Here is a 27,648-nt window from a genome sequence, read left to right as displayed (position 1 = left end):
ATTGAGTATTCTTGGTTGTTCTTTCCTTCCGCACTTTGAATATATCATGCCACTCCCTTAAGGCTTCAGCTTCTGCTGAAAAATCAGCTGGTAATCTTGTAAATTTTCCCTTGTAGGTAACTTTTGTCTTGCTTGCTTTTTTTTTTTAAGATTTTATTTATTTATTCATGAGAGACACACAGAGAGAGGCAGAGACACAGGCAGAGGGAGAAGCAGGCTCCACGCAGGAAGCCCGATGCGGAACTCGATCCCGGGACCTCAGGATCACACCCTGGGCCAAAGGGAGGCGCTCAACCACTGAGCCACCCAGGTGTCCCACCTTACAAGAAATGTTAAAGGGACTTCTTTAAGTGGAAAAGAAGTGGCCATAATTAGACATAAGAAAAATATTAAAGATTAAAATATGGTGTGCCTGAGTGGCTGAGTTGTTTGAGCTTCTGCCTTTTTTTTAAAAAAAGATTTTATTTATGTTTTTATTCATGAAAGACACAGAAAGAGGTAGAGACATAGGTAGAGGGAGAAGCAGGCTCCCTGTGGGAGCCCGATGTAGGACTCAATCTCCAGACTGGGATTACGCCCTGAGCCAAGGCAGCCGCTCAACCTCTGAGCCACCCAGGTGTCCCAGCTTTCTTGCTTTTAAGATTCCTTTTATTTCTTTCTGCTCTTAGATTGTCAATCTTTCTTTAACCATTGACATTTTAATTATGTGCCATGGTGTGGACCTCCTTAGGTTTATCTTGTTTAGAACTTTCTGTGCTTCTTGGACTTAGATGTCTATTTCCTATCCTAGGTTAGGGAGATTTTCAGTTATTTTTTCAAAATTTTCTACACCTCTTTCTTCTTCTGGGACCTCTATAATGCAAATGTTTGTTCACTGGATGCTGTCCAAGAGATCTCTTAATCTATTCTCATTTTTTCTTTTTGCTGTTTAGTTTGTCTTCTATTATCCTTTTAGATCCTGGTATATTCTTCTGGATCCTTTAATCTAGTGTTGATTCCCTCTAGTGTTTTTTACTTTAACTAGTTATTATATTCTTCAACTATGAATGATTCTTTTTAATATTTCTTATCTCTTTATTGAACGTCTCACTGAGGTCTTCAATTCTTTTCTCCAACTCAGTATCTTTGTGATCATTACTTTAAATTCCTTATTGGCATTTGCTTGTTTCACTTAGTTATTTCTTAGTTTCTTGTTCTTTCTTTTGGAACATAGTTCTAGCGCCCCGTTTTGCTTGACTTTGTTTCTAGGACTTAGATGAAATGGCTACATCTAAAGACGAAGTAGTGATCTTGTGTATGGTGTTCCCTTATGCAGATTATGTGTGCTTAGTGACTTCTGCTGGCTAGCTGACTATGCTAGTTATTCTTTTGAACTGTGACATGTTTCCATTTCTCTTGATGTTCTTTGTTGTTCAGTAGCTGTTAAGTCAGTCCTCAGTTCTTCCTCAGGAGCAATTGTTCTGTTAATACATGTAATTTGGTATGTTTATGGAGGAAAGGGAGTTCAGTCTTCTACATTGCCACCTTGAACTGGAACCTCTCTGTTTAATTTTTTAAGTCCCAAACTGTTTTTTCTTTTTTAAAAAAGATTTTATTTATTCATGAGACACACAGAGAGAAGGCAGAGATACAGGAACATTTCCCAATGTTTTAAAAGACTTGGGGGAATGGAGGGACCAACTAAGGGAATGTAGAGGAAGGAAACAATATTCCAACAGGGCATTGAAAAAAAAAAAAAAGGCTTGTTTTCAGTTAGAAATACATGAAGTAAGTAAATTACATATGTATCTGTTTCAGTTTAAGTTACTACCTTAGGGTATGAATGAAAAATGAATTTTGGGTTGGTCTTGCATTATATGATAGTGGTATGAAAATAGCCAATATTCCCTTTATATTAATAATTATGGATAATCAAAACTAAAATTGGATTTTCTTTATATAGCAGGCAATAGAAAACGATTCTAAATTAATTCTAAACTAAACATTAATATATTTAGTACTGATATGTGGTATTTAATGCTTAATCAAAAGCAGCAAACTGGAAATTTAGAGTCTTATTATCTAAGCGACGCAGCAAGAAAGCCATTTTTCTTTTATAATCCTTCTAACCTTATCATCTATGTTTGCAATTTTGGATTGAAGCAATATCCACAAACACAATCTTGTTTGTTCATTAAAAAAATTAATGTGGTAAACATTATTACCCTATTAATGTGCAATCTCCTAATTTTTTAAATATGAAATTAAGGCCCAGTAACTTATTCAAGATCACATCATGACTAGTTAACAAAAGATTTCAGACTTTAACGCCCAGTTTTGTGCTCTAAAATACCAAAAATAATGATAGGTTAATAAATATTTGCTTAAAGAAGTCATTGGGGGGGAACACCTGGGTGACTCAGTGGTTGAGCATCTGCCTTTGGCTCAGGGCTTGATCCCAGGGTCCAGGATCAAGTCAGAAAATAAATTATTGGGTACAATATTTAAGAGCTTAACCTAATAGAAATGTATAATCTTGACATAAATATGACTGGCCTGGAATTATAAGAGATTTATATATATATACACATATGTATGTTTGTACATATAAAAATCAATGGCATTTACTGATTTCCAGATTGGTAAGTGTTTTATCAAACTTAGAGGTAACCAATCAAAACCTCTACTTACCACTGCTAAGTCTGGATACATCCAAGCTTTGTTAAATTGAATATAATTTCTTTATAGAAAATTATATAGACAGAATTACTATGATTAAATACTGTTCAACCTTTAACAGCAGTTTTATATTATTTCTCAGAGTACTTGCACTATTTTGAAAGAATTGATAAATTTAGCAATATGGCTCACACTAAGATGACCATTCCATGCACAGCAAGATGTCTCTAAATATATTTCTTTTAACATGAACTTAATTTACTGCTTATGGTAAACTGTTTTTCTTAGTACCAACAAGACTTCAAAAGTAAGGAGATGTCATTTGTCAATAATTGCATGAAGAATAAGCAATCTAAAAAGCATTAAATAATTTTAGTACAGAAATATTAACTAAATAAAACAGGATTTTGTGGTAATAGTTTGTGTGCATAAAAAGAAAGGTTGGGCAGATTTGCCCATAATTTGAAAAGTAAACTAATTACCAAGTGTCAGAAAGCTATTTTCAGTGCTATATAAAATTATCTCTTTGATTTAACCAAATAAACATTCCTGCTATTCAGTCATATAGCAAAATGTCCTGAAGTAAGTAGTTTCATGGATTCTCAGGAGAAAGAGAAAAATTAAAGTTAAAAAGATCAAACACCAAGTGTTCATCAAACCTTTCAGTCAAGAGCCTTTATTAACATGCAAGTATCATTTGCCGCAAGATATACAGTTTTTCCTAATCTTTCAGTTCTATTTCAATATTTTAAACTTAAGGTTACTTCTAGATCTAGCATAAAGTAACCTACTAAAATTGGTCAAAGTTGAACTTTATTCTAGTTGTCACTTTGACCTTTAAGATCATCATTTAGGTTTTTGACATTATTTGTCAGCAAGTAGCAGAATATAATTCTTGTACTTGATAATCTTCTATACTAAAATATGTACCAGTATGTCTTGAGAAGTTACTAAAATATATGCAATTAACATATTTAATTGCTTTCAGTAAGCTGAAAGTATGTTAGGTCTTCTATGAGGAAAAATTACTTTTATAGATCTTGGTTTATGTTTTTTACAGGTTCCAGAAAAACTGGTCCATATTAAAACTAGTCTTAAAGAACTAAGCTGAAGGCTTAAATATATATCTCCTATAATGACAGCTTTGTTTTACTACTAAGAGAGAGATAATAATAAACCTTACTCCAGTGCTTCTTTTCCCATGCCTAAGCAGGGGTGCTCTGTCAGGTTTTCAAAGTTTTGTCTGTTTAGTATAAAAGCTGAATGACCTCTTTATAAATCTGATTTCAGTAGAAGACCCACAGATTATGGGTATCATACTTATTGGGACATATTTTAATTAATAGAAGATAATTCATATACTATCAAAGTGCATTATAAGATTTGCACTGCATCTCTCCACATTTTAAATTTTTTATAACATTTCAGTTGGTTGGAGGAAGACTGGAATAGTTCAGAAAAGTCTAGCTTTTAAGAGCTAAATAAAGTCCATAATGAGTCTTTCAGAACATATTTAAATAATCAGAAGTGCAGTCACAACAAGGGACTATGTAAGAAGGATGAATATTGCAAAGAAAGCTTTATAGTCAATGAAATACAGTACTTTGGATTGGCCAAAATGCACAATGTACATGAAATCAGTCATGTAGCTTACTTGTTGACTGTGTGGCCACAGTTCAAAAAGTGATTGCTCCAAAAGCTGTGCCTAGTAATCTTCCAAAATTTCTTTTAAATAAAGTTCTTAAATTGTAGCAATAAACAAAAAGACAAGATACACTTAAACAATACTGCAGTTTATCAAAAAACACATAAGAAATTTCAACTCTTATGTCTTTGACAGTTATAAAAATCAATGTTTTGGCTAAGTTATAAACATGTTTATAATGCAATTATTTGCATAACTCTAGTAATGCTAACGGCTATAAGATCAGAATAGGTTTTAAAAAAAACTAAAACCACAAAAATATGTAGCCCCATTATTTACCTGTAGAATATGTTCATTTCTGCTTAAATTTCAGTATTTACTGTATCACCACTAATCTAAAAAAATCACATCCAAAGGATAAGGCAAAACCACCTACGAATTGGCATATTTGTTTATTTCTCAATTTGTGAAAATGTCCTTAATTTGTTGATGTAGCGAACAAATTTCAACTCTGATTGCTATGCAAAAAAAACAAGATAATCTGCTTTGCAATGAACTTTAAAGTTCAACTGCACACAGGCAACATGCTATATATGAAAAAATTACTAACTGAACTACAGGTATTAAATACTGAAAAAAGTTAACAGTTTATTATAATTTATTTTATTTAACAATCTAGGAAGTTCGCAGCCATCAGCAGTTCCAGTGCAATTTCAGGTGCAATTGGGAATTCAGGAATCTCTGTGGAGCTGTTAGTGTAGCGAACCTTGTAGGTAAAATACATGCATACTTTTGATAGCACATGTGAAGGGATCTCTCTAAAATTGACTTCATTAGTTTCGTTCTCAGCAAACTGACCTGTAAAAGAAAAGAAGTATGTTTGTTACGGGCTGAATGAATTCATATGTTGTGAAGTCCTAACTCTCGGTACTTTCAAAAGTGACTATTTGGAAATAGGGTCTTTTCCCCCCTCTTTTTTTTTCTGTTCAGGAAGCATTTTAAAAACATGGACTGCTTCACAAATTTGCATATCATCCTTGCATAGGGGCCATGTTAATCTTCTCTGTAAAATTCCAGTTTTAGTATAGGTGCTGTTAATGATCCATGGATGGGGTCTCTGGAGAGGTAATTAAGGCAAAACAGGGTTATTAGAGTGATCTCCAATCTAATATGACTGGTATCCTTATAAGAACAGGAGTTTAGGTCATAGCCACACAGACGAAAAACAATGTGAAGAACAGAGAGGAGACACCCAGCTACAAGGCAAGGAGAGAGGCTTCAGAAGAATCCCTACCAATACCTTGATTTTGAACTCCTACCCTTCAGAATTATGAGAAAATAAATTTTCTGTTGTTTAAATCACTCAGTCTAAAGTACTTTGTTACAGCAGCCCTAGCAAAACAATACAATGTTAAAAGAATTAACCCAACTACCATCAAATGAAATACCTAACTCAGTATAAATATAAAAAAATCTTTATTAAGATACCATTTGAGATCATTCAAAATTGAATTTTAAAATTCTAATTTTCTTCTAGGACTTTAGCTTTTCCTAAGAATCATGGTGGCACAATTAAGTAAGGGTGAACAGGATACAAAAAAAAAAAGACAAATCTTTTAGAAGACTGAGTTTAAGGAATCAAGTATTCATGGATCATTAGGAGTCCTGTGCTATACTGAGCTGCTACGTAAAAATAATAAATATAATGCTTTTAAAAATAATTTTCAAGAAAGCAGACCCATTTCCCTTTTAGTTTTAAAAATTATTATTATATTAATAAGGTAATAAGGGCTCCTTAAGCTACTTCCCTTTGTTTTAGTAACATTTTATAAACTTTATCTCTCGAAATTTCTTTAGCTACAGAGAGATTTTAGCATTTAGTACAGGGATAAAATAGCTTCTTAGGAGTCTAGTACTAGCACTGTGTAATGAATATAAAAGGTAGATAAATATAGTTTTTAAACAGTTTTCTAATGTCTATTAGTTGGGGATGGGCTTGGAAGAAAGGAGAACAGGACTGAATGAAGAATTCATAGCAATGAGGTAAATTTTGGTTTGTCAATGACTAAAACTCTCTCTTGAATATATGTATGAACTATTAGCAACAGACATTTAGTAAGCTTTTAATATTAGATAAACATTAGGGTGTTTTTTTTTTGAGGTGAAATTCATGTAACATAAAATTAACCATTTTAGAGTACACAATTCAGTGTACATTCACGATGTTATGCAACCACCACTGCTACCTAGTTCCAAAACATTCTCAACAAAATAAGGCATAAATAAAACCCCATACCCTTTAAGCAGTCACTCCCCTTTTCCCACCTCCCAGCCTCTTGCAAACACCAATCTTTTCTGTCTCTATGGATTTATTTATTCTGGATATTTTATACAAATAGAATCATACAACATGCAACCTTTTGATGTTTGGCTCCTTTCATTTAGCATCGTATTTTGAAGGTTACATGTATTAGTACTTCATTCCTTTTTATGCAAACATTAGTTTTGGGCTGCAGATAAATTAAAGGAGATCAGGTTCACAAAAACAAGCATCTTCTAATTTTATTTTTAATTCAATTTCTTGACATTCATGACTGGTTTTCTTTCTTTTTTCTTTTTTTTGACTTTGGTTTTCTAAAGTACATCCTAGCTCTATCCAGTAGAAAAGCCCAAAAGTACTTCACCCCATGAGCAATGAGTAAGGCTAGCAACCGGACTAGGGTTCCTACGTACCATTTTCCACTACAAGGAAACAGCTCTTTGGAAAAATATTTTCAGAACTGGAGAATAATGTACCAAATGAACTTGAGAAATCTCGTTATTATAGAAAGCAGTATAACTAAGACTACCAGAGCCATGTCAAAAGGACACAGGAGTCAACCTGATATGGCTCCTTCTGGCATAAAAAATGGAGCAAATGGGGCAATTTTAGCATCATTGAGAAGGACTGCACTAGATTAAAAAACATCAAATAATATAAAGTCACAAGTTAAAAATGATACACCCCCCCCCCAAAAAAAAACAAAACACTCTTCACTACTGGAAGATCTGAGGAATCATTTCATTATTCTGAAAAATTATATGTAAAAGGAAAAAATGTCAAGCATTTATCTAGTTTTTGCTATACAGAGTATATTTCAGGATAACCAAAAAGTTTTTTTTTAAATTTATGTACTTAGAAAATTTTTAAGATTTTATTTATTCTTTTTTTTTAAGATTTTATTTATTTATTTCTGAGAGACACAGAAAGAGAGAGAGAGGCAGAGACACAGGCAGAGGGAGAAGCAGGCCCCCTGCGGGGAGCCCGAAGCAGGACTAGATCCTGGAACTCCAGGATCACGCCCTGAGCCGAAGGCAGACGCTCAACCACTTAGCCACCCAGGCGTCCCATTATAGGAGAATTCTAACTAATAAATGCAGAAGAAATTATAAGAATTAGAAAATCACTGTTTTGTAATTCCAAATGAAGTAAATCTCAGTAATATCATAATGAATGCTAAAAGCATTATAAAAATCTGACTGCAGAATTGTTGTTCATAGATGAATCAGCTTGCTAACACTGGAACCCCCTAATCAATCTTGACATTGCTAAAAGATTGAGACTAAAATAGAGACACCGTAGTACCACTCAAAGTATTCTTGCCTAGAAAAATGAATTGTATTCTAATCAAGTTGCTAGAGTTCTAATTATAAGCTTACAAGATGAAACATTAAGTCTGATCCAGATGTGGACATTTTACAAATAACCTGTTTCTTCATAAAATTCATGGTCTGAAAAAAAAAAATACAGAGGAGCTATTGTAGATTTTGCAAGTGAAATGATATTAGCAGGGATTTATTTGCTTGAAATACTCTTAAAAGAAGACTGGGAAAACACTGATAAAACTGAAGTTGGTTGGTGGGTACATGGAAGTGTATTGTACTCTCTTCTCTATTTCTGTGTGTTTTAAATTTTCCATAGTAAAAAATATAGAAAAAGTATTACAAGTGACCTCAAATAGAAACAATCAACAAGACTATAAGGCAACCTGTATGTCCTGGAATAGGACATTTGTGAATGACATACTTGATAAAGGGTGAGTATCCAAAATATATAAAGAACTTATAAAATTCAACACCCCCCCCAAATGAATAATCTAATTAAAAACGGGCAGAAGACATGAATAGACATTTTCCCAAAGAAGACATACAGATGGCCAATAGACACATGAAAAGATGCTCAACATCACTCATCATCAGGGAAATACAAATCAAAACTACAATAAACTATCACCTATACCTATCCAGAATGGCTACTCAACAACACAAGAAACAGGTGCTGGTGAGGATGTCAAGAAAGAAGAACCCTCTTACACTGTTGGTGGGAATGCAAACTGGTGCAGCCATTCTAAACAGTATGGAAGTTCCTCAAAAATTTAAAAAACAGAACTAAAAAAAAAACCTAAAAAATAAATAAATAAAAATAAAAAACAGAACTACTATGATCCAGCAATTGCACTACTGTTTTTTACCCAAAGAATACAAAAATACTAATTCAATGGGATACACACCCAGATAATGTTATATATAGCAGCATCATCTACCATAGCCAAATTATGGAAACGGTCCATCAACTGATGAATGGATAAAGAAGATGTGGTATGTATAGGTGTACACACACACACACACACACACACACACACACAAACTAGACTATCAGCCATAAAAAAGACTGAAGTCTTACCATTTGCAATGATGTGGATATAGCTAGAGTATTATGCTAAGCAAAATAAGTCAGAGAGACAAATACCATACAATTTCACTCATGGAATTTAAGAAACAAAACAAACAAGCAAAAGGGGGAAAAAAGTGGAGAGGCAAAGCAAGAAACAAACTCTTCACTACAGAGAACAAGCTGATGGTTACTAGGAGGGAGGTGGGAGGGATGGGTTAAATAGATGATGAGGATTAAGGAATGAACTTGTGATGAGTACTGGGTGTTGTAGGGAAGGGTTGAATCACTATATTGTATACCTGAAATTAATATTACACTGTATACTAACTAACTGGAATTTAAAGACTTTATTTATTTATTCATGAGAATACACAGAGAGGGGAGAGAAAAGCAGAGACACGGGCAGAGGGAGAAGCAGGCTCCATGCAGGGAGCCTGATGTGGGGCTTGATCCCGGGTCTCCAGGATCACACCCTGGGCTGCAGGCAGCGCTAAACCGCCAAGCCACCAGGGCTGCCCAACTAACTGGAATTTAAACCAAAACTTAAAAAAGCCAAAACAAACAAGGAATCTCAAATAGCCAAAACTATCTTGAAAAAGTAAAACAAAGTTAGAGGCCTCACACTTCCCCATTTCACAGCTTACTACAAAGCTATAGTAATCAAAATACTGTGGTATTAGCATAAAAATTTATCAGTGGAATGGGATACCAGGCTGGCTCAGTGAATAGAGCCTGCAACTCTTTTTTTTTTTTAAAGGTGTTTTAATTTTTTTTTAATTTTTATTTATTTTTTATGATAGTCACACAGAGAGAGAGAGAGAGAAAGAGGCAGAGACATAGGCAGAGGGAGAAGCAGGCTCCATGCACTGGGAGCCCGACGTGGGATTTGATCCGGGGTCTCCAGAATCGCGCTCTGGGCCAAAGGCAGGCGCCAAACCGCTGCTCCACCCAGGGATCCCAGAGCCTGCAACTCTTGATGTCAGGGTTCTGAGTTCAAGCCCCACACTGGAAGTAGATATTACTTAGAAAAAAAAAAAAGAGTAAATCAATTCTTAGAAGAGAGTTGAAAGCTCATAAATAAACCCATACAGCTATGGTCAACTTACTTTAAACAAGGGTGCCAAGATCATTAAATGGGGGAAAGAATAGTCTTTTTAACAAATGGTATTGAGATGCCTACATAAGAAAGAATGAAGTTGAATCATTACCTCACACCACATACAAAAAATTAACTTAAAAATCAAAGACCTAAAGTAAAAGCTAAAATCATAGAACTGTTTAAGAAAGTATTTGCAGGGAGGCCTGGGTGGCTCAGTAGTTGAGCATCTACCTTTGGCTCAGGTTGTGATCCTGGGGCCCCAGGATTGAGTCCTGCACCAGGCTTCCTGCATGGAGCCTGCTTCTCTCTGCCTGTGTCTCTGCCTCTCATGAATACATAAATAAAATCTTAAAAAAAAAAAAATGCAAATGATATATCTGATAACAGGGCTAGTATCCAGAATTTATTTATATATTTAGTATTATTATTATTTTTTATAAAAGATTTTATGTATTCATGAGAGACACACACAGAGAGAGAGAGAGACAGGCAGAGGGAGAAGCAGGCTCCATGCAGAGCATGATGTGGGACTCGATCCTGTGACTTCAGGATCACAACCTGAGCCACCCAGGGATCCCAGGTTAAAAACATTAAAAGTGAAGATTTATTAACCAAAAATAAAGAAATGTACCTACCTGGGCCACTCAACATGGCTTTTATTGTTCCGGATGTTAGTGCATGTTCTCTTTTTACAATAAACTCATGACCATCCGAAGATATCAATTTGACATACATGGCATCAGGGCCTTCACAGCCACCATAGGTTTTCTCTTCTCCATCTAAAGTAAAGTAAGTAGTAAAATGATTTTTGAATTACAAAATTAAAAGCAAACAGGTTTACTAAGGTTAATATTTGAGGAACTTAGAAACATTTCTGGATGATCACATACCAAGATTTTAAGGTTTTTTTATTTTATATTTTTTTATTTTAAGGGTTTTTAACTCTTAATTATTCTCTAAACATCTTCCAATGTCAGAATAAACTACATTCAAAGATGTTACTTTAGATGAAAATTTACCAGTATTTTTTTAAGGAAGTATTAACTATTTAAGGCAGTATTAAGTATTTTTTTGTGAAAACAGCAGCACATTCAAATTTGAAAGATCAAAACAAAACAATAAAACTAAATCACCTGAAATACTCATTTCTAAAATAAGATGCTTTGTGTATTTATGAGAAGAATCTTTATATGTCATAGGAGTTCAACTTCTCTCATAAACTCCTAATTCTGAAAGTTAGAGCTTCCTTTTACTCAGCATCTTACTCTCAATCCATAAAAATAATGATCAAAAAATTTTATTGCTGAGTTTAAATTAGCACATGACTGAAGTAATGAATATAGACAAATACCAGTCTTTGAAATTCAAAACAGAAGTGAGGAGATAAGAGTATGTAGATATTACTGTACTGCCAGCTACCCTCATTGCCACCTTGCTGGCTTCAGCCACAGTAGCTAGCTCAATAGAACTTTTTTGGGAGTATATATTTTTTGTATATCCCTTTAAGAGCTTTCTGACATCAGTAACTTTCACAATGTGATACTGAATTTTAATAGAAATTTTAATTTCTATTTCTATTAAAATTCAGTATCTAAAAGAAAAGTATTTTAAGGCTTATTATAAACTTAGGAAGCCCTAGAAAAAGTACAGAGGATAAAGCTGAAGTATTCAAGCTACAAATATCCATTTATTTATTCATTTGTTAATAGTTAATTTAAAAATCTCTCAAATTAAGATTAATATAAAAATCATTTATGTACTACAGCTGCCCAAAATGTCTAATCTAAATATAATCAGGAGTAAACATAAATCTAAATTTTAAATTGTCATGAAAGACTTCACTCTTAATGCCCCCAAAGTAGGCAACTATTTAAAGGAGACTAAAGAGACAAATTAACGCAGTGATTCTTGATTGAATCCTGTATATAAAACATGGGAATACCTCAAAGATACTGTAGGTTCAGTTGCAGACCACCACATTAAAGCAAATAATGGGAAAGTGAGTCAAGTTTCTGGTTTCCTGGTGAATATAAAAGTTATGTTTACAGCATACTGTAGTCTATTAAGTGCCCTATGGCACCGTCTAAAAGAAAAATGTACATACTTTAACTTCATTGTTAAAAAATGCTAACCACTGTCACAGTTTCCTGTGCATAGTAATCTTTTCGCCAGGTAGTAGTTCTTCCTTTGATGTTGATAGTCATTGACTGAGGGTTGTGACTGCTACAGGTTGGGGCGGCTGTGGCAATTTCTTAAAGTAAGACGGTAGTGAAGTATGCTGCATCAATTAACTCTTTCTTTCAGGAATGATTTCTCTGTAGCATGTGATGCTGTTTGACAGCATCTGACCCACAGGAGAATTTTTTTCAAAATCGGAGTCAATCCTCTCAAACCCTTCCACTGCTTTATCAATTAAGTTTATGTAATATTCTAATTCCATTGTTGTCATTTCAATGATCATCACAGCATCTTCACTAGGAGTAGATTCCACCTCAAGAAACCAATTTCTTTGCTCACCCATAAGATACAGCTCCTCATCTGTTCAAGTTTTATCACGAAATTATAGCAATTCAGTCACACCTTCAGGCTCCACTTCTAGTTTTTGCTGTTTCTACCACATCTGCAGTGACTTCCTCCAAGGAAGTCTTGAATCCGAGAGTCATCCAAGAGTTGCAATCAATTTCTTCCACATTCCTGTTAATGTTGATGTTTTGATGTCTTCCCATTAATCACATGTATTCTAGAATGGTGAATCTTTCCCAGGTTTTCAGTTTACTTTGCCCAGATGCATCAGAAGAATCACTCTCTGTGGCAGCTATACCTTATGAAACGTATTTAAGTAACAAGAGTAGGCTTAAAATACTCAACAAACCATGCTGGAAACAGACGTGTTGTCATCCAGGCTTTGTTGTTCCATTTACAGAGCACACACAGAGTAGATTTAGCATAATTCTGAAGAGCTCCAAGTTATTTGGAATGGTCACTGAGCACTGGCTGTGACTGAAAATCACTAGCTGCATTACCCCTGACAGGAGAGTCAGCCTGTCCTTTGAAGATTTAAAGCCAGGCACTGATTTTTCCTCTCTAGCTATCAAAGTCCTAAATGGCATCTTTTTCCAATACAAGGTGTTCCATCTCCATTGGAGATCTGTTGTAAAGTGTAGCCACCCTCACTAATTACTTTAGCTGGATCTGGATAACTTGCTGCTTCACCTTACAGTTTTGTTATAGAGACAGCTTCTTTCCTTGAACCTCATGAGTCAGCTTCTGCTAGATTCACACTTTTCTTTTATAGCTCCCACACCTCTCTTAGCCTTCACAGAATTGAAGAGTCAGGACCTTGTTCTGGATTAGGCTTTGTTTTAAGAGAATGTTATGGCTGGTTTGATCTTCTATCCAGACCACTCAGACTTTCTCTATCAATGATAAGACTGTTTTGCTTTTTTATTTTTTGTGTGTTCACTGGAGTAGCACTTTTAATTTCCTTCAAAAACTTTTCTTTTGCATTCATAACTTGGCTGTTTGGCACAAGAGGCATAGCCTTCAGCTTGTCTCAGCTTTTGACATGCTTTCCTCACTAAGCTTAATCATTTCTTGAAAGTCAGAGATGTGTAATGCTTCCTTTCACTTGAATATTTAGAGATCACTGTAGGGTTATTAATTGGCCTAATTTCAATTTTTGTGTCTTAGGGAATAAGGAAGTCTGAGGAGAGAGAGAGAGAGATGAGGGAAGAGCTGGTCGGTGTGGGAGTCAGAACACACACAACATATATTAAGTTCCCTATCTTATGTGGGCATGGTTCATGGCATCTTAAATCAATGACAATAGTAACATCAAAGATAACTGATCACCATAACAAATATAGTAATAATAATGAAAAAGTGAAATACTGTGAGAATTACCAAAATGTGACAGAGACGTGAAATAAGGAACTGCTATTAGAAAAATGGCACCAATAGGCTTGTTCCATGCAGGGTGGCCACAAGCCCTCAATTTGTTAAAAAAACGCAGTATCTGTGAAGTGCAATAAAGTGAAGCACACTAAAATGAGGTATGTCTATAATATACCTGCTGTAAAGAACACTATTGAAATGACTGGGAAATTCTGAATATGGACTGAAATAGGAGATGCCTACTCATGTATTGAGGTATGAAGTGATACCGTACAAGTAAATAAATGGTAGAAAATGTGTGTATGTGTATATTGATAGAAACAACATACACAAAGGGAAAGCAAATGTGGCAAAATATTAACAATCACTGAAGGCTATGTAGTCTATCACTCTTGCAATTTTTCATAATAAAAGCTGCTGGACTCATATAGATTAAAGTAACTTCTAAATTATAGACTACTCAAGCATACAAATATTTAGCAGGTTTTACCAATTTCTTAGAAAAGGAAAACAATTATCAATTAAATTTACAAAAAATTTTTTTTGCAAGTTAAAGCATTTTATATGTTTGTTGGGAAAGTTTCTAATTTCTTGAGGTGTTATTATTTACTAGCACTCACAAATTATACTTGGCACAGAAACACTACTTATCTGCCTTTCAAAAATATGTCCAGGCATACCTTGTTTTACTGTGCTTTGCAGTTTTGACAAATTGAAGGAATGTGGTAACCCTGCATCGAGCAAGTTGGTGCCATTTTCCAACAGCATTTGCTGTCTCTGTGTCTGTGTCACATTTTGGTAATTCTCACAATATTTCAAACTTTTTTATTATTATTGTTTTTGTTACAATGATGACTCACCAAAAGCTCAGATGATGATTAGCATTTTTTAGCAATAAGGTATTTTTATTTTTTTTAATAAGGTATTTTTAAATTAAGGTATTATATACATGGACATAATGCTATCATATACTTAATAGATTACTGTACAATGTAAATAGAACTTTTATAAACATGAGGAAACCAAAAAATTCATTTGATTTGCTTTATTGCTGTGGTCTGGAACCAAACCCACAGTACCTCTGAGATATGCCTGCAGTAAACAGATGCTGTATATTTAAACAACTAATTTTAGTCTTCTCTGATCATTTTTTTACTTGAATTCACCAATGGGAAAAGCCTATCCTAGAGAAAAAAAACCAGCTTCTCCTAGTTGAAATATAAAATTACTTTTATACAACTTACCCATTATGTTCTTACGAAATTCTACTTTACTTCGACAGGAACTTTAGTAGTTTCCTGAAAATATAACAATGCTATTTTAAGATTAATGCTGGAATAATGTTTTCACCCATTACTATTTAATGTGTTTGGTATTACAAGTTAAGGACTCTCTCTCTGCTATGCAAAAGTTTCCCAGCCATCATAATATGGAACAGGATCAAGTTTCTGAACATCTGAGAAAAGATGATCACCTTCAGAATAGTCTAAATACAGATTTGGTTTTATCCCCCTCTTTAACATAACTATTTTGACAAGAGTTTAAAAATACAGATGTTGTTCCTTAGGAGTTGAATTGAACTTGAAGGAGATTGCTGGTCTTTTTTATTTTTTTTAAGTTTATTTATTTATTCATGAGAGAGAGAGAGAGAGAGAGAGAGAGAGGCAGAGACACAGGCAGAGGGACAAGCAGGCTCCATGCCGGGAGCCCGACGTGGGACTCGATCCTGGGTCTCCAGGATCACACCCTGGGCTGAAGGCGGCCCTAAACCACTGAGCCACTGGGGCTGCCCAGAGATTGCTGGTCTTAATCATTTCTTTGCATACTTGTATCTACTAGATACTAGTGGACACTACAGCACTTATTTGCTGAATGAATGACATGATAAATCCAAGGACATGAAGTAGCTTTCATAAAAATGAAAAGGGCTTGCCCTCAACTTATGTAAGTGTGACATTTATGGTGCATCTTACTGTGCTATCCTTGCTGCAAAATTTAACAGTGAAGTGGTAGAAAATCTTTAATATTTTGAGAAATCTTAAATTTTTTAAAAAAATAATTTATTTATTTGAGACAGAGGGACAGCACAGGAGGGAGCCCAATGTGGGGCTCAATCCCAGAACCCTGGGATTGTGACCTGAGCCAAAGGCAGACACTTAACCAACTGAGGCACCCAAGTGCCTCAAGAAATTTAAATTTTACAAAATGAGATGAATGCTAAAGAAAAAGGGCTCATGTTTCGAGTAATTTTAATTTCATATCATTTCTTCAAGGAGGATTCTATTTATACCAATATTTTTATGTTATTAACAGGAAAATATCCTATCGTCTTAGAAATTCCTGATCAGTGTTTTATTCTAGCCTTAAGGGAAGGGCCACAAAATGAACCATAACATTTTAGAACAGGAAAGGAACTTGGAGATAACCCACTTAATCCCTCATCTTAAGAAATGGTAGTATGACCGATGTAGAGGGGTTGAATTGATTTGTTCCAGGTAATGACAGAATGGGAGTAGGAATCAAATCAATTAGTCTAGAATACTAAGTATGGAGGGAAATATTTAAAATACCGTATCTAATATGAGCTAAGGACAACAAGGGCAATGTCACATCATTACCAACAATATGACGGGCTAATAAGTGGTAGATATTGCACTATATGACTACATACATTATTTTAAAACAACACTTTCACAGGGGAATAATTATTTGCATGTCAGAGATGAAGAAACACTAAGAGGCTACTACTTGCTTAAAGCTTCTCTAACATAACTGGTAGCATGAGGATTTAAAGTTAGGTAGGTTTGCTTTAGAGCCCATGCACCTTACCATTATTCTATACTGCCATGGTAAACAATTTTGGCTCCCATTAAAACTTCCTTTTTACTACTGGTAAGAGCTGCTGATATAAGTCCTTAGATACTTCTCTAAAATTTTAAAACAGTACTGTGTCACTTAATGATACTAGACCAAAATTCATTGGTCATTTTTATTTTATTCTATTCATATTGCTTTGCAATCATTCTGAATAAACAAAAAAGGAAAAAAATGCTAGAAAAGCTGGAAGAAATTTGAGTGCCAACTTTCTATCTGGAAAATCTCCAGAGCAAAACATCTAGAGTGTTTATTTAACTAGCAGTAGCTAAGCAACCATGCAAAGTCACATCTTAGAAGCCCTTTGGGTAGCAACAGCTTCTCTATAGACTTAATATAGCAAATCAATCTCACCATTTATACAACAATGCTGAAGGTGGGTGAGTGGGGGAAGGGACTCCCCATCATTAATAAGAGAACAGTAAATTAACATTAACAGTTAAAAGTAAATCCTAATTCTTATGTAGAAGTTAAAAATATTTGAAATATGATTAAATTTGGATGTAACCCACAAATTACTTACATAGTCTAAGTTTGGAGTTAGAAAAATCTCAGTGTAAACACTTGAATACCTACTCCATAACTGAGCTGAGTTCTGGAAATATGAATTAGGTAGGTAAATACAGTGGTAGAGAAGTAGGTTGAAAATAGTTCTAGGCAGAAGATACAGCAGCATGAACAAAAAGTTCTCGGATGTCGTTGTGCTTTTACAGTATTATATATATATAAATATTACTTTTATAGTTTTAAAAAATTTTTAGTAACCAATAGAAATTCGAGGTGAGCCTAGTACCTACACTGAAATCAGTACTGAATCTAGTATGACTGAACACTGAAAAGATCTTTGAATAGCCCATCCTTTGGATTTGAAATGTTACCATTATCATTTATTATATTATACAGATTTCTAGACTATATTGTCTCACTAATCTTTTTTTTCGCTAATCTGTTTATACCTGACCAATATATCCATTATTTTCATCATAAAGTGTGATAAACAGGTTTTGCTAAATGGTCAGGCAAGTCCCATTTTACCACTGCACTTTTCCTGTTAGGTAGACTTTTAGGTACTTTATAGTTTTTATTATGAATGCCATCTTGTTTTCCTATTATACTTTCTGTAAGATTATTGCTGGTGTTTTAAAGAAAAGCTTTTAAATCTATTAAAAGTTGATTTTGTATCCCATTATCTTTGCAGAATTCTCTTATCAGTACTAATAGTTTTTCAATTGATTTGCTTGGATTATTAAGTAGATGATAGCAACAGCTGCAAATCTATTCTCTGTATCTTCTGTCTTCTTACATTGGCTATTTACTTCAAAAAGGTAGGAAGGTTAGATGTCTGACATCACTCACAAAAATATGCTACAGATTAAAGAACCAAATATAAAACATCTACCAAGTTCTGGAAAAACAGAAGAAAAAAATGCAAATAATCTCATAGACCTGTATAAGAATGCCTGATACCAACAGTAATCATAGAACATGCAAGTTAAAACATTATAAAATGAATGTGCTAAGAATCAAGTGCTGGAGGAAAAGGGAAAACTAAGTAAATAGCACAACAGTTTTTGGAAAGCAGCAGCAGAATCATCAGAAGATGAGCAATTCTTGATATCTACTTTAAAGAAACACTAGTCTTGTGTGCAAAGGCAAATAGGATATTGATTCTAATAGTACAAATGAAAAAGGTGTCCCTGGTGCCATTTATGTAAAATAAGTGGTTTCTTGCCTCTTAATCATGTTTTCTGCAGAATAAATGAAATGCACAAAAATACATGTTCAAAAGTGTAAATAGATACTCCTGGGTGGCTCAGCGGTTGAGTGGCTCAAAGGCATTTGGCTCTAGGCCTGATCCTGGGGTCCCAGGCTTTCTTCATGGAGCCTGCTTCTCCCTCTGCCTGTGTCTCTACCTCTCTCTGTGTCTCATGAATAAATAAATAAAATCTTAAAAAAAAAAAAAAAATCTCACCCCTCCCCCCCACAAAAGTGTAAATAACTAGAAAATTATGGTTTTCTTAAAGAAAGCTATGATTTAGGGACCCCTGGGGGGCTCATCGGTTAGGCCAAAGACAGATGCTTAACTGACTGAGCCATACAGGCACCCATAACTTTGATTTTTAAAAAGAAGCTTTTTGATTTTTGAAAAGAGGCTCCTGGCTGGCTCAGTTGGAAAAGCATGTGAACTCTTGATCTCTTGGTTGTGAGTTTGAGCCCCACATTGGGTGTAGAGATTACTTATGTAAATAAATTAAAAAAAAAAAAGAGGGGCACCTGGGTGGCTCAGTGGGTTAGGCATGATCTCAGGGCAGAATCCTGTGTAGGGCTCTGTGCTTGGTGCAGAGTCTGCTTGGGATTCTCTCTCTCCCTTCCCCTACTTGTACTTGTGTACTCTCTCTAAATAATAAATAAAATCTTAAAAAAAAAAAAAGAAACAAAAAACTGGAGCACCTCAGTGGGTTAAAGGTCTGCCTTCAGCTCAGGTCATGATCCTATGGTCCTGGGATCAAGCTGTACCAGGCTCCCTCCTCAGCTGGGAGCCTGCTTCTCCCTCTGCTCCTTTCCCCCTGCTCCTTCTCTCTCAAATAAATAAAATCTTAAGAAAAGAGAAAAAAGAGAAGAGAAGATAAATGAAACAAGAGCGTGGAACCAAGCAGCTCATAAGGGAACAATGGTCAGCTTGATGATTAAAAATATTATGTAAAAATAGGATTAGTTTGGAAAACAAATACAAGGTGATAGAAATTAGGTTATTCCAATTTGTAAAATAACACATCAAAACATTCTGCTCAGAATGTGCTTACAGTGTCACTGGATTCATGTCTTTCAAGACAAGTTAAAATTCTCATTCTGGCCTATTTAACTTATAACAATGTTCCTATATTTAATTCTTGTGTAGGCAGTCTTATTACTTTTAGCAAGTGGTAACCCTCCTCCATTTCTCCTTCACTGTGAAATTTATAGTTTTCTTCACTATTAGATGTAAATGCTTTTAAGTGTGTCCTTTTAGATATATTTTGTCTTGCTTACTAGCTGTAAGTTTCCACAAAGCAAGCAGGTTCTATTTCTTTGTGACCCAGGGATTCAACACAAGGGTAATTATATGGTAATGTTAACGATGTGAAGCTTCATACAATAATGTATCTGCCACAAACACAGATAGTAGCATTCTGAGCTTTTTTTTAATTTAAGATTTTTAATTTATTTATTCATGAGAGACACAGAGAGAGGCAGATACACAGGTAGGGAGATAAGCAGGCTCCATGCAGAGAGCCCACTGTGGGACTCCAATCCTGGGATCCAGGATCAACGCCCTGGGCCGAAGGCAGGCACCCAACCACTGAGCCACCCAGGTGTTCCTATTCTGAGCTTTCTAACAGAATAGTTATTTAATGATACGACATGTTTTTGACCAGGATTGATTATTTTCATGATCTTCCAGGATGTTGGCATTGAATAAACTTAGAACTTTTAGACAACCACAGTGAAAACTGTTCCTTCTAGGAAACTTCTATTTAAGTTTATGGAAATATTCTGGGCTATACTGAAGGGAGGGAATAACTAAGGAAGGAGATGGAATTCCATCTTTCACAATAACATTCAGTCAATATGAATTCTAATTCTTTTTTTTAATAATTTTTTAAATTTTTTATTTATTTATGATAGGCACACAGTGAGAGAGAGAGGCAGAGACACAGGCAGAGGGTGAAGCAGGCTCCATGCACCGGGAGCCCAACGTGGGATTCGATCCCGGGTCTCCAGGATCGCGCCCTGGGCCAAAGGCAGGTGCTAAACCGCTGCGCCACCCAGGGATCCCCTGAATTCTAATTCTAAAAACAATTTTTATTTATTTATTTTTAAAGATTCATTTGAGAGAGAGAGAGAACACACAGATGGAGAGGGAGAAGCAGACTCCCCGCTGAGCAGGGAGTGTGACATGGGGCTTGATCTGAGCTGAAGGCAGATGCTCAACTGACTGAACCGCCCAGGTGCCCCAAAACAATTACTTTAAAGACTTCAACGACATAACAACGTTTTATGAAATTATGATAATTAAAACATCAGTCTCACAGTTTTGCACGGATAACCATAAACTGCTAATTATAAATTCAAGTGTATTTAGCATATATTCCTATACATGACTTCTGGAATTTTATGTTTCTTAGAACTAATGCAATCTGAAACTTGGTTTGATAATGTCCTCAAATCTCCTAGGGTTAAAACTCTTCTCAAACATCCCTGACTCTAAGAACAAGTTTTGTTCTCAGTGGCAGTCTCCAGTAGGTCAAAGAGGACAGTTTTTTGCTTTTACTGAGGAGTCTATTAGGTCATTTAAAGTAAAAGAATTGGGATCCCTGGGCGGCTCAGTGCTTTAGGGCCTGCCTTTGGCCCAGGGAGTGAACCTGGAGACCCGAGATGGAGCCTGCTTCTCTCTCTGCCTGTGTCTCTGCTCCCGCCCTTGTCTGTGTCTCTCATGAATAAATGAATAAAATAATAAAAAAAATAAAGTAAAAGCATTGACCTCAATTTCCAATCTATTTCTCACGGTTAACAATTAATCATGGCCTAACTGTACTAAATGATCAAGTTTTTACTAAAATAATGACTCATCTAACAATACTCAGTAATCAACTATGTTATAATATTTCATCAGCAGGGCTTGTTTTCTCAAAACAAGCCCTCATAAAAGCCAGTTCTAGGTTTGTTTGTTTGTTTTTAAGATTTTATTTATTTATGAGAGAGAAAGAGAGAGAGAGAGAGGAGAGAGAGAGAGAGAGAGAGATACAAGAAGCAGGCTCCATGCAGAAAGCCTGATATGGGACTCGATCCTGGGAGTCCAGGATCATGCCCTGGGCCAAAGGCAGGCGCTAAACCGCTGAGCCACCCAGGGATCCCCAGTTCTATGTTCTGCCTATCGTGAATTGTGGGGCTTTAGGAATCTGGATTAGAAGAGATTTCTCTGATATTTAAGAGCTCTGTTTTAGATTGGGCTCAAATGACCAATCAGAAATATTACACAGGGTTGTGCAGACCACAACAATCATTACAGTGATGTTAAGTGATCTCCAGATCACTGTGAATAATGGTTCTTGGCTACTTATGTTTGGTAAATTATAGCTGTTCATGCCAATTTACAAGTGGCAAAATGATAAACAAGGCTTTCCTAAATTCTTACACTGGATTCCTAAGTATTTATCCAAGAAATAATCTGCTCACAAAAAAAATCTTTACAGAAATGTTCACAGAAGCTTTATTCAAAACAAATGAGAGACTATCCTGATAACACAGAAGCTGTAATACATTTGTACAGAGAAATACTACTCACAACAAAAAGGAATGATCTACTGATACACAAGACATAGGTGAATACCAAAAACATACTGAAAGGAGAAACAAACAAAAAAGTACATACTGCATTAATCCATTTGTATGAAATTTTAGAACAGGCAAAATGAACTCAGAGTGATAGATTAGTGGCTGCTTCTGGAGGAATGATTAGGAAGAAGCATGAGGCAACTTTCTAGAAAATTAAATGGCACGCTGAGCATTTCCCAAATGTTAATTACAACTCAATCAAAAAATTAGGTTAAAGTAAGATTTTTAAACTTAATTTATTGATATTTCTTAAATTTTGATATCTTTCATTGCAGAAATATCATCAATCGAAAATGGTTTTCTGTCTCATTAAATAAATCCAAATTCTCTAGTTTTGCAAATGCTAATGGAGGGGGGAGCAGGACTTTGGGAGTCCTAAAGAAGTAAATCTGGAACTATGAATCTGTTCAGTGAACAGCCACAAGAGGAAACTAGCTTTTGATCTGGGTCTCAGTGGATGGAGGTGTTTTTACCAAGCAGAACTGGAAGAAGAGGGAAAATAAACAGCATGAGCCAGATCAGGAGAGGGATGGAGAAGGCATATACACAAAGCAACAGTGTCACTGCAAAGTCCACAACTGAATTTCTACTCTCCAAATTTCTATCTTGAGACGCTGATAGGTTAAAGTGATAAGAGTCCTGTTTCTTTCTCTGTTAAACACAATGAACTAAATTGTGTCTAAAAGTTCCTTCCAGCACCATTTCATGATTGTAACCATCTGAAATTCTTCCTCCCTCTACAAATGCCTGTAATTCCCACTTTCCCATGTTGCTCTCATATAGCACAGAACTTAAGGGCTCCAGAGTGCTATGTGTTTCCATGGAGTATGTATGCTTCACCCCTGTAAACCACCTAACCTCTCTCTTAGACAATGATCCCCAAACTCCTTTGTTTTGGTTTAAAAAAAGTCTGAACAAATACTTCCACTATATAGTATCTAATTATAGATTAAACATATTATAAAATAATTTTAAAAAATCCTTAGAATGATGGGCTAAAATAAAAAACAAATATAGGGGGTGCCTAGGTGGCTTAGTCGGTTAAGTGCCTGCTTTCGGCTCAGGTCGTGATCCCAGGGTCCTGGGATCAAGCTCCACGTTTCCCTCTCTTCTGTTAAATAAATAAATATAATCTTAAAAATATATTTTAAAAGAACAAATATAAAACAAGTTCCGACCTTGCTTCATCCCACTGTTAAGAGTTCATCAGGATTAGCACCATGTACATCTCACAGTCCCGAATTCCCTGCCCTCTCCTCTAATTGATCTACACACTCATCCCAATCCTGGGTAAACCTAATTCTCTGCTTAGCTCACGCCTCAACCAAAGACATGTATATGGCTGGAGAAAAGACACAACCGCTTTGACTGATCTCAACTTTAAATTTGTGACCGTACACTTTAAATAGGCACCCAGCATTTTCTACTCTGAAAAAAATCCTAGCTTCTCCTAAACCTCCAACACCTTCTCCTTGCCCAGACTTTACTTACTTTATCAGGAAAACAGAAAGATATCACTTCAATCGCCTCGTCTTTCTATCTTCATCCTACTTGCCTCTATATATCATATAATCTGTCTACCCTCCTGTTTCAAAAATTGAATAAAAATCAACCTTCCTATTCAAGGCCAATCTTTCCACTTAAGCACACCTCTCCAACGACTCAGTCCTGCTTTCATTCCCATTAGCACATCAAAATGCTATAACATCATTACTACTATTCACTTCTTAACCCATTCTGATCAGACTTCTGGCCTGCTAGTCCATTCAAAGGGCTCATCATATTTCAATTACTTTGTTTACATGGAGAATTTTTAATCCTTATCTAACTCTTAGCAGGATTTTACAGTTGACTACTCCCTCCTTCCCAAAAGGTTCCTCCCTTAGTATTGTAGATGCCACACCCTCCTGGCTTTTCTGCTTTCATCACGGTTTGCTCATCTTTTGACCACAACGCTCCCAGTCTTCTGCCCTCTTCTCCATTAACACTCTCTACTGGATGTCCTTCAGTCCACAGGTTTACATATTATCTATAAAATATGACCCCCAGATAATCCTCCTAGCCTGACTTTGCCCCTAAGCAATAGTTATGGATATTCAACTTGCCTACTTGCACACATTCTGAGCTGTATAATAATTATCAAACTCCTGATTTCCTATGCAAAACTCCTTATTCCTCAGAAACCAGCGTAGGCTCCTGTCTTCCTTATTTCAGTAAATGGTACCACTGTTCACCCAGATGCTTGGGCAAAGCAGTTGATTCCTCAAATTTTTTTTCTGTCTTAGGGGTGAAGGCAAGACCTACCTGGCTCCATCTTCAAATCATATTTCAAATCAGACCATTCCTCACAAACTTCCACCCTACATCTCTGGTTAAAGCTACTATTTCTCAATTGGACTACTATAAACCTCCTGAGGAGCTAGCTTCCTCGCTTTCCTCCAACTGGTCTGTTTGCCACACAGCAACTAGCCATCAAAAGTAGAAATTAGACGTCATTCCCCTGCACAAAATCCTCTAATGGACTCTCGTTACAAACGAGAAAAAGAACTATAATGTTGTATCTTATTTAGTCTCTGCTAACTACTCTGATTTCATTTCCCGTCATTCTTCCTTCACTATGCCCCAGCTATACTGTATGCTGGCCTTCTTAGTATTGTAATAGTTCCAGTCCATTCTTCTCTTAAGGTCTTTATATTTGCAGTTACTGCTATCTTAAAAGCTCTTCCTTTAGATCTTCCTTATCATTTAGGTCTCCATGCGAGAAACATCAACTCCTTGCTCACCACCCTATCACAATTAGACACCCCTATCCTAGTCACCTAGTTTAATCTAACTCTAATCTTGATACAATTTCTTCATTTATCACCACTTGAAACTATATCTGCTTATACCTTATACTTATTGTATTTCCTCTCTTTCCCCAAGCTCCATTAGGGTAAGCCTAGTATAGTACCTAGCACATAGATGTTCAATAAATATTTCTTAGTGAATGGTATTATTGTTTTCTTAATTACCAAGGCTTGAAAGTTCAGGCATCACTTGATGGGCTTTTCTGGATCTTATTTAATAACGGAACAGTAAACACAAGTTAGCTAAAATGCATGTACACGTATCAGTGTAAACGCAAAGAGTTTCCAGATTATTTTATAGCAATGAAAAAATCTGTATTTAAAAAAACTCACCAGAGAAGCGCTGTGTAAGACACACTCAAACATTACTTTAGAACTTTGTATTTAGAGCTGACTATAACTTCTGACTACTATCGCCTAATTACTTCACTGAATTACCATAAAGGTAATGAAACTGGAATCTGTGAGCTGAAATAAACATATATATAAACGGTAGTTACTAGTTAAATTCAGTTAAGGAAAAAAAAAAATAGTAAGTCATTTTAAAAACTAAAAAGGCACCCCGCATCACCACGGGCAGTAAATCAATATCCCCGATGGCAGAGACCACAGTTGCTTCCTTACCACTGTATTTCCAGGATGAATGAATGAATCCACGTGTGAACTGTGAGGTCTCAACATCATGGATTACAAATATAAAGTAAGCGAGAGCACAGATTTATCATCTTAGCCTACTAAACAGAAAAGGAAACGACTATTTGGGGATCAAAAAAGCAAATCTGGCGGTTTGGAAAAAAATAAGAAAAAGAAAAAAGGATTTTAAAGCTCGAACTAAAGGACGTCGGCTGTTCTCCACACCGAAGGTGACGCAAAGTAGAAACGCTCGCACTACTGACGTGAACTTTACGGCTCTGTCACCAAAGAGTTTTCAGTGGGAGAGGGAAACCCCGCCATCGCTGGACGGGATACCTTTCAGCCAGAACTGGGAGGCAGACGCACGACCGGAATCCCAAACTATCAAGTCGGGCAGAGATGGTCCGACAAGTTCCCCCCAGAAGGTAAACTTCTCGGGGTCCTGCAGCTGGAAAAAGATGAGGGCTGGGGCTGTGAGAGCCACTCCTGGGACTGGGGGACCGACTCCAAGAAAAGGACGTTATCTGAGAGCGCACACGGGGAAAGCAAGAAGGAAAAGCGACGGGGCTGCCGGGCTCCTGACTCCGCCCTCCCCGCGCTCAGCCCCGGGAAGGCCCAGGCCCGCGGGCCGCCGCCCCTCCTTCCACCCTCCTCGGAGCCCACCGAGCGGCGCCTGGGAAGGTCCCGCCGCCCTCCTCTCCCCTCCCCCAAACCAGGAGCCGAAGAGGCCCGGGGAGGTTAAGAGCTTCCGTCCCTTCCCCGCCCAAATGGGAAGGGGTGGGAAGTAGGGTCGCGAGCGCGCCCAGCGCGAGCCTGCCGTGGCCTCCACGCGGATCCGGAGCTCCGTTCCCACCCCAGCCCGACACTCACTCGTCAGCCCTGCAGCCACCGCAGCCACCGCGCCGGCTCCCCGCGCACCGCCACAGCCCCTGCTCCAGGGCCGCCCCCCCACCCCCAGCTGCCTGCGCCCTGGGTTCCGGGGCACTTAGAGAAATCACTTCCGCCGGGTCACCGACGCGCTCTGCGCCGCGCGGGAGATTAGTACCTGCTGAGTACCTACTACTTCCGCCAACAGGAAGTGCGCAGCGCCCCACCCCCCGCCCCTCCTCCCGCAGTGCCGCTGGCCAACCTCGCGGGACCGCGGCCCTTTGCAAATCCCCACCAATCCGATTCTGGATCTTCTGACTCCCAGCATGCAGCGCCGATCCTGATCCGATTTCCTCAGGGACGTCATTCCCAGAAGCGGCTCGGGTGGCGGTGGGGGGGGGCGGGGCGGTGTCCAAGGCAGCACTGCATCCTGGGATTCGTAGTTTCTCTGGAGGCTACAGTCTCCCCTGCCGCACTACACCCTGGGACTTGTAGTTTCTCACGCTGAATGTTACGCTCTTGGGTGATTTTAGAGGTTGTCCGGGGTCGGAGATTATCTGCAGAGAAAAGATTGAACAGGGGGGAGTGCGGTTTCGATGCTAACAAGATCGTGCTCTTTAAAAAACTGTCTTTTGGTGGAAAGGGGCAGGAGCATCTTGACTGCTAGCACAATCGGCTGGCCTCGTTTCCTCTCCACTCGACACCGATCACTAACCACGCCTCCACCCCCCAGGGTTGGGAGCCTTTCTCCGTCCCTATAAACCCCTCCCTGCCGGGAGTTGCTCAGCCCTACTTAATTCTGAGATCGCTCGGTGAAAATCCCAGGAGTTCGCCGCGGATAACTGAATCCTGAGGCCGTCTTTGACCCTCCACGCCCTCTCTGCCCCAGCGCCCTTCCTCTCTCGCTCTGTCGATCCGTCCACCCTTCTTACTTGCTTTGCTGTGGTTTGATTCAGGCATCCTTCCAGAAAAGCTGAAACAGCTAAATAAAGTTTGCACTCTGTTTAGGAGACCGGGGCAAGAAGGCAATGGAGGGCCA

General features: G+C 37.1%; 1 protein-coding gene and 1 non-coding gene across 2 annotated transcripts; both read right to left on the bottom strand.

Moving 5' to 3' along the window:
* Positions 1-3,307: 3,307 nt before the first annotated feature.
* Positions 3,308-26,749, bottom strand: ELOC (elongin C). Its single transcript, XM_055318385.1, has 4 exons — positions 26,613-26,749; positions 15,255-15,308; positions 10,752-10,895; positions 3,308-5,161 (listed from the first exon to the last, which is right to left on the bottom strand). The coding sequence occupies exons 2-4, from the start codon at positions 15,256-15,258 to the stop codon at positions 4,971-4,973; spliced, it is 339 nt and encodes a 112-aa protein (XP_055174360.1). The 5' UTR covers positions 15,259-15,308; positions 26,613-26,749; the 3' UTR covers positions 3,308-4,970.
* LOC129505434 (U6 spliceosomal RNA) lies at positions 5,304-5,406 on the bottom strand. The gene has a single exon (XR_008663529.1). It is a non-coding gene; the product is annotated as a U6 spliceosomal RNA (small nuclear RNA).
* Positions 26,750-27,648: the final 899 nt, after the last annotated feature.

This window comes from Nyctereutes procyonoides, unplaced genomic scaffold (genome assembly GCF_905146905.1).
Source record: "Nyctereutes procyonoides isolate TBG_1078 unplaced genomic scaffold, NYPRO_anot_genome, whole genome shotgun sequence".
Taxonomy (NCBI): Eukaryota; Metazoa; Chordata; class Mammalia; order Carnivora; family Canidae; genus Nyctereutes; species Nyctereutes procyonoides.
Note: the sequence above shows the minus strand (reverse complement) of the source record. Positions and strands in the feature narration are given on the sequence as shown.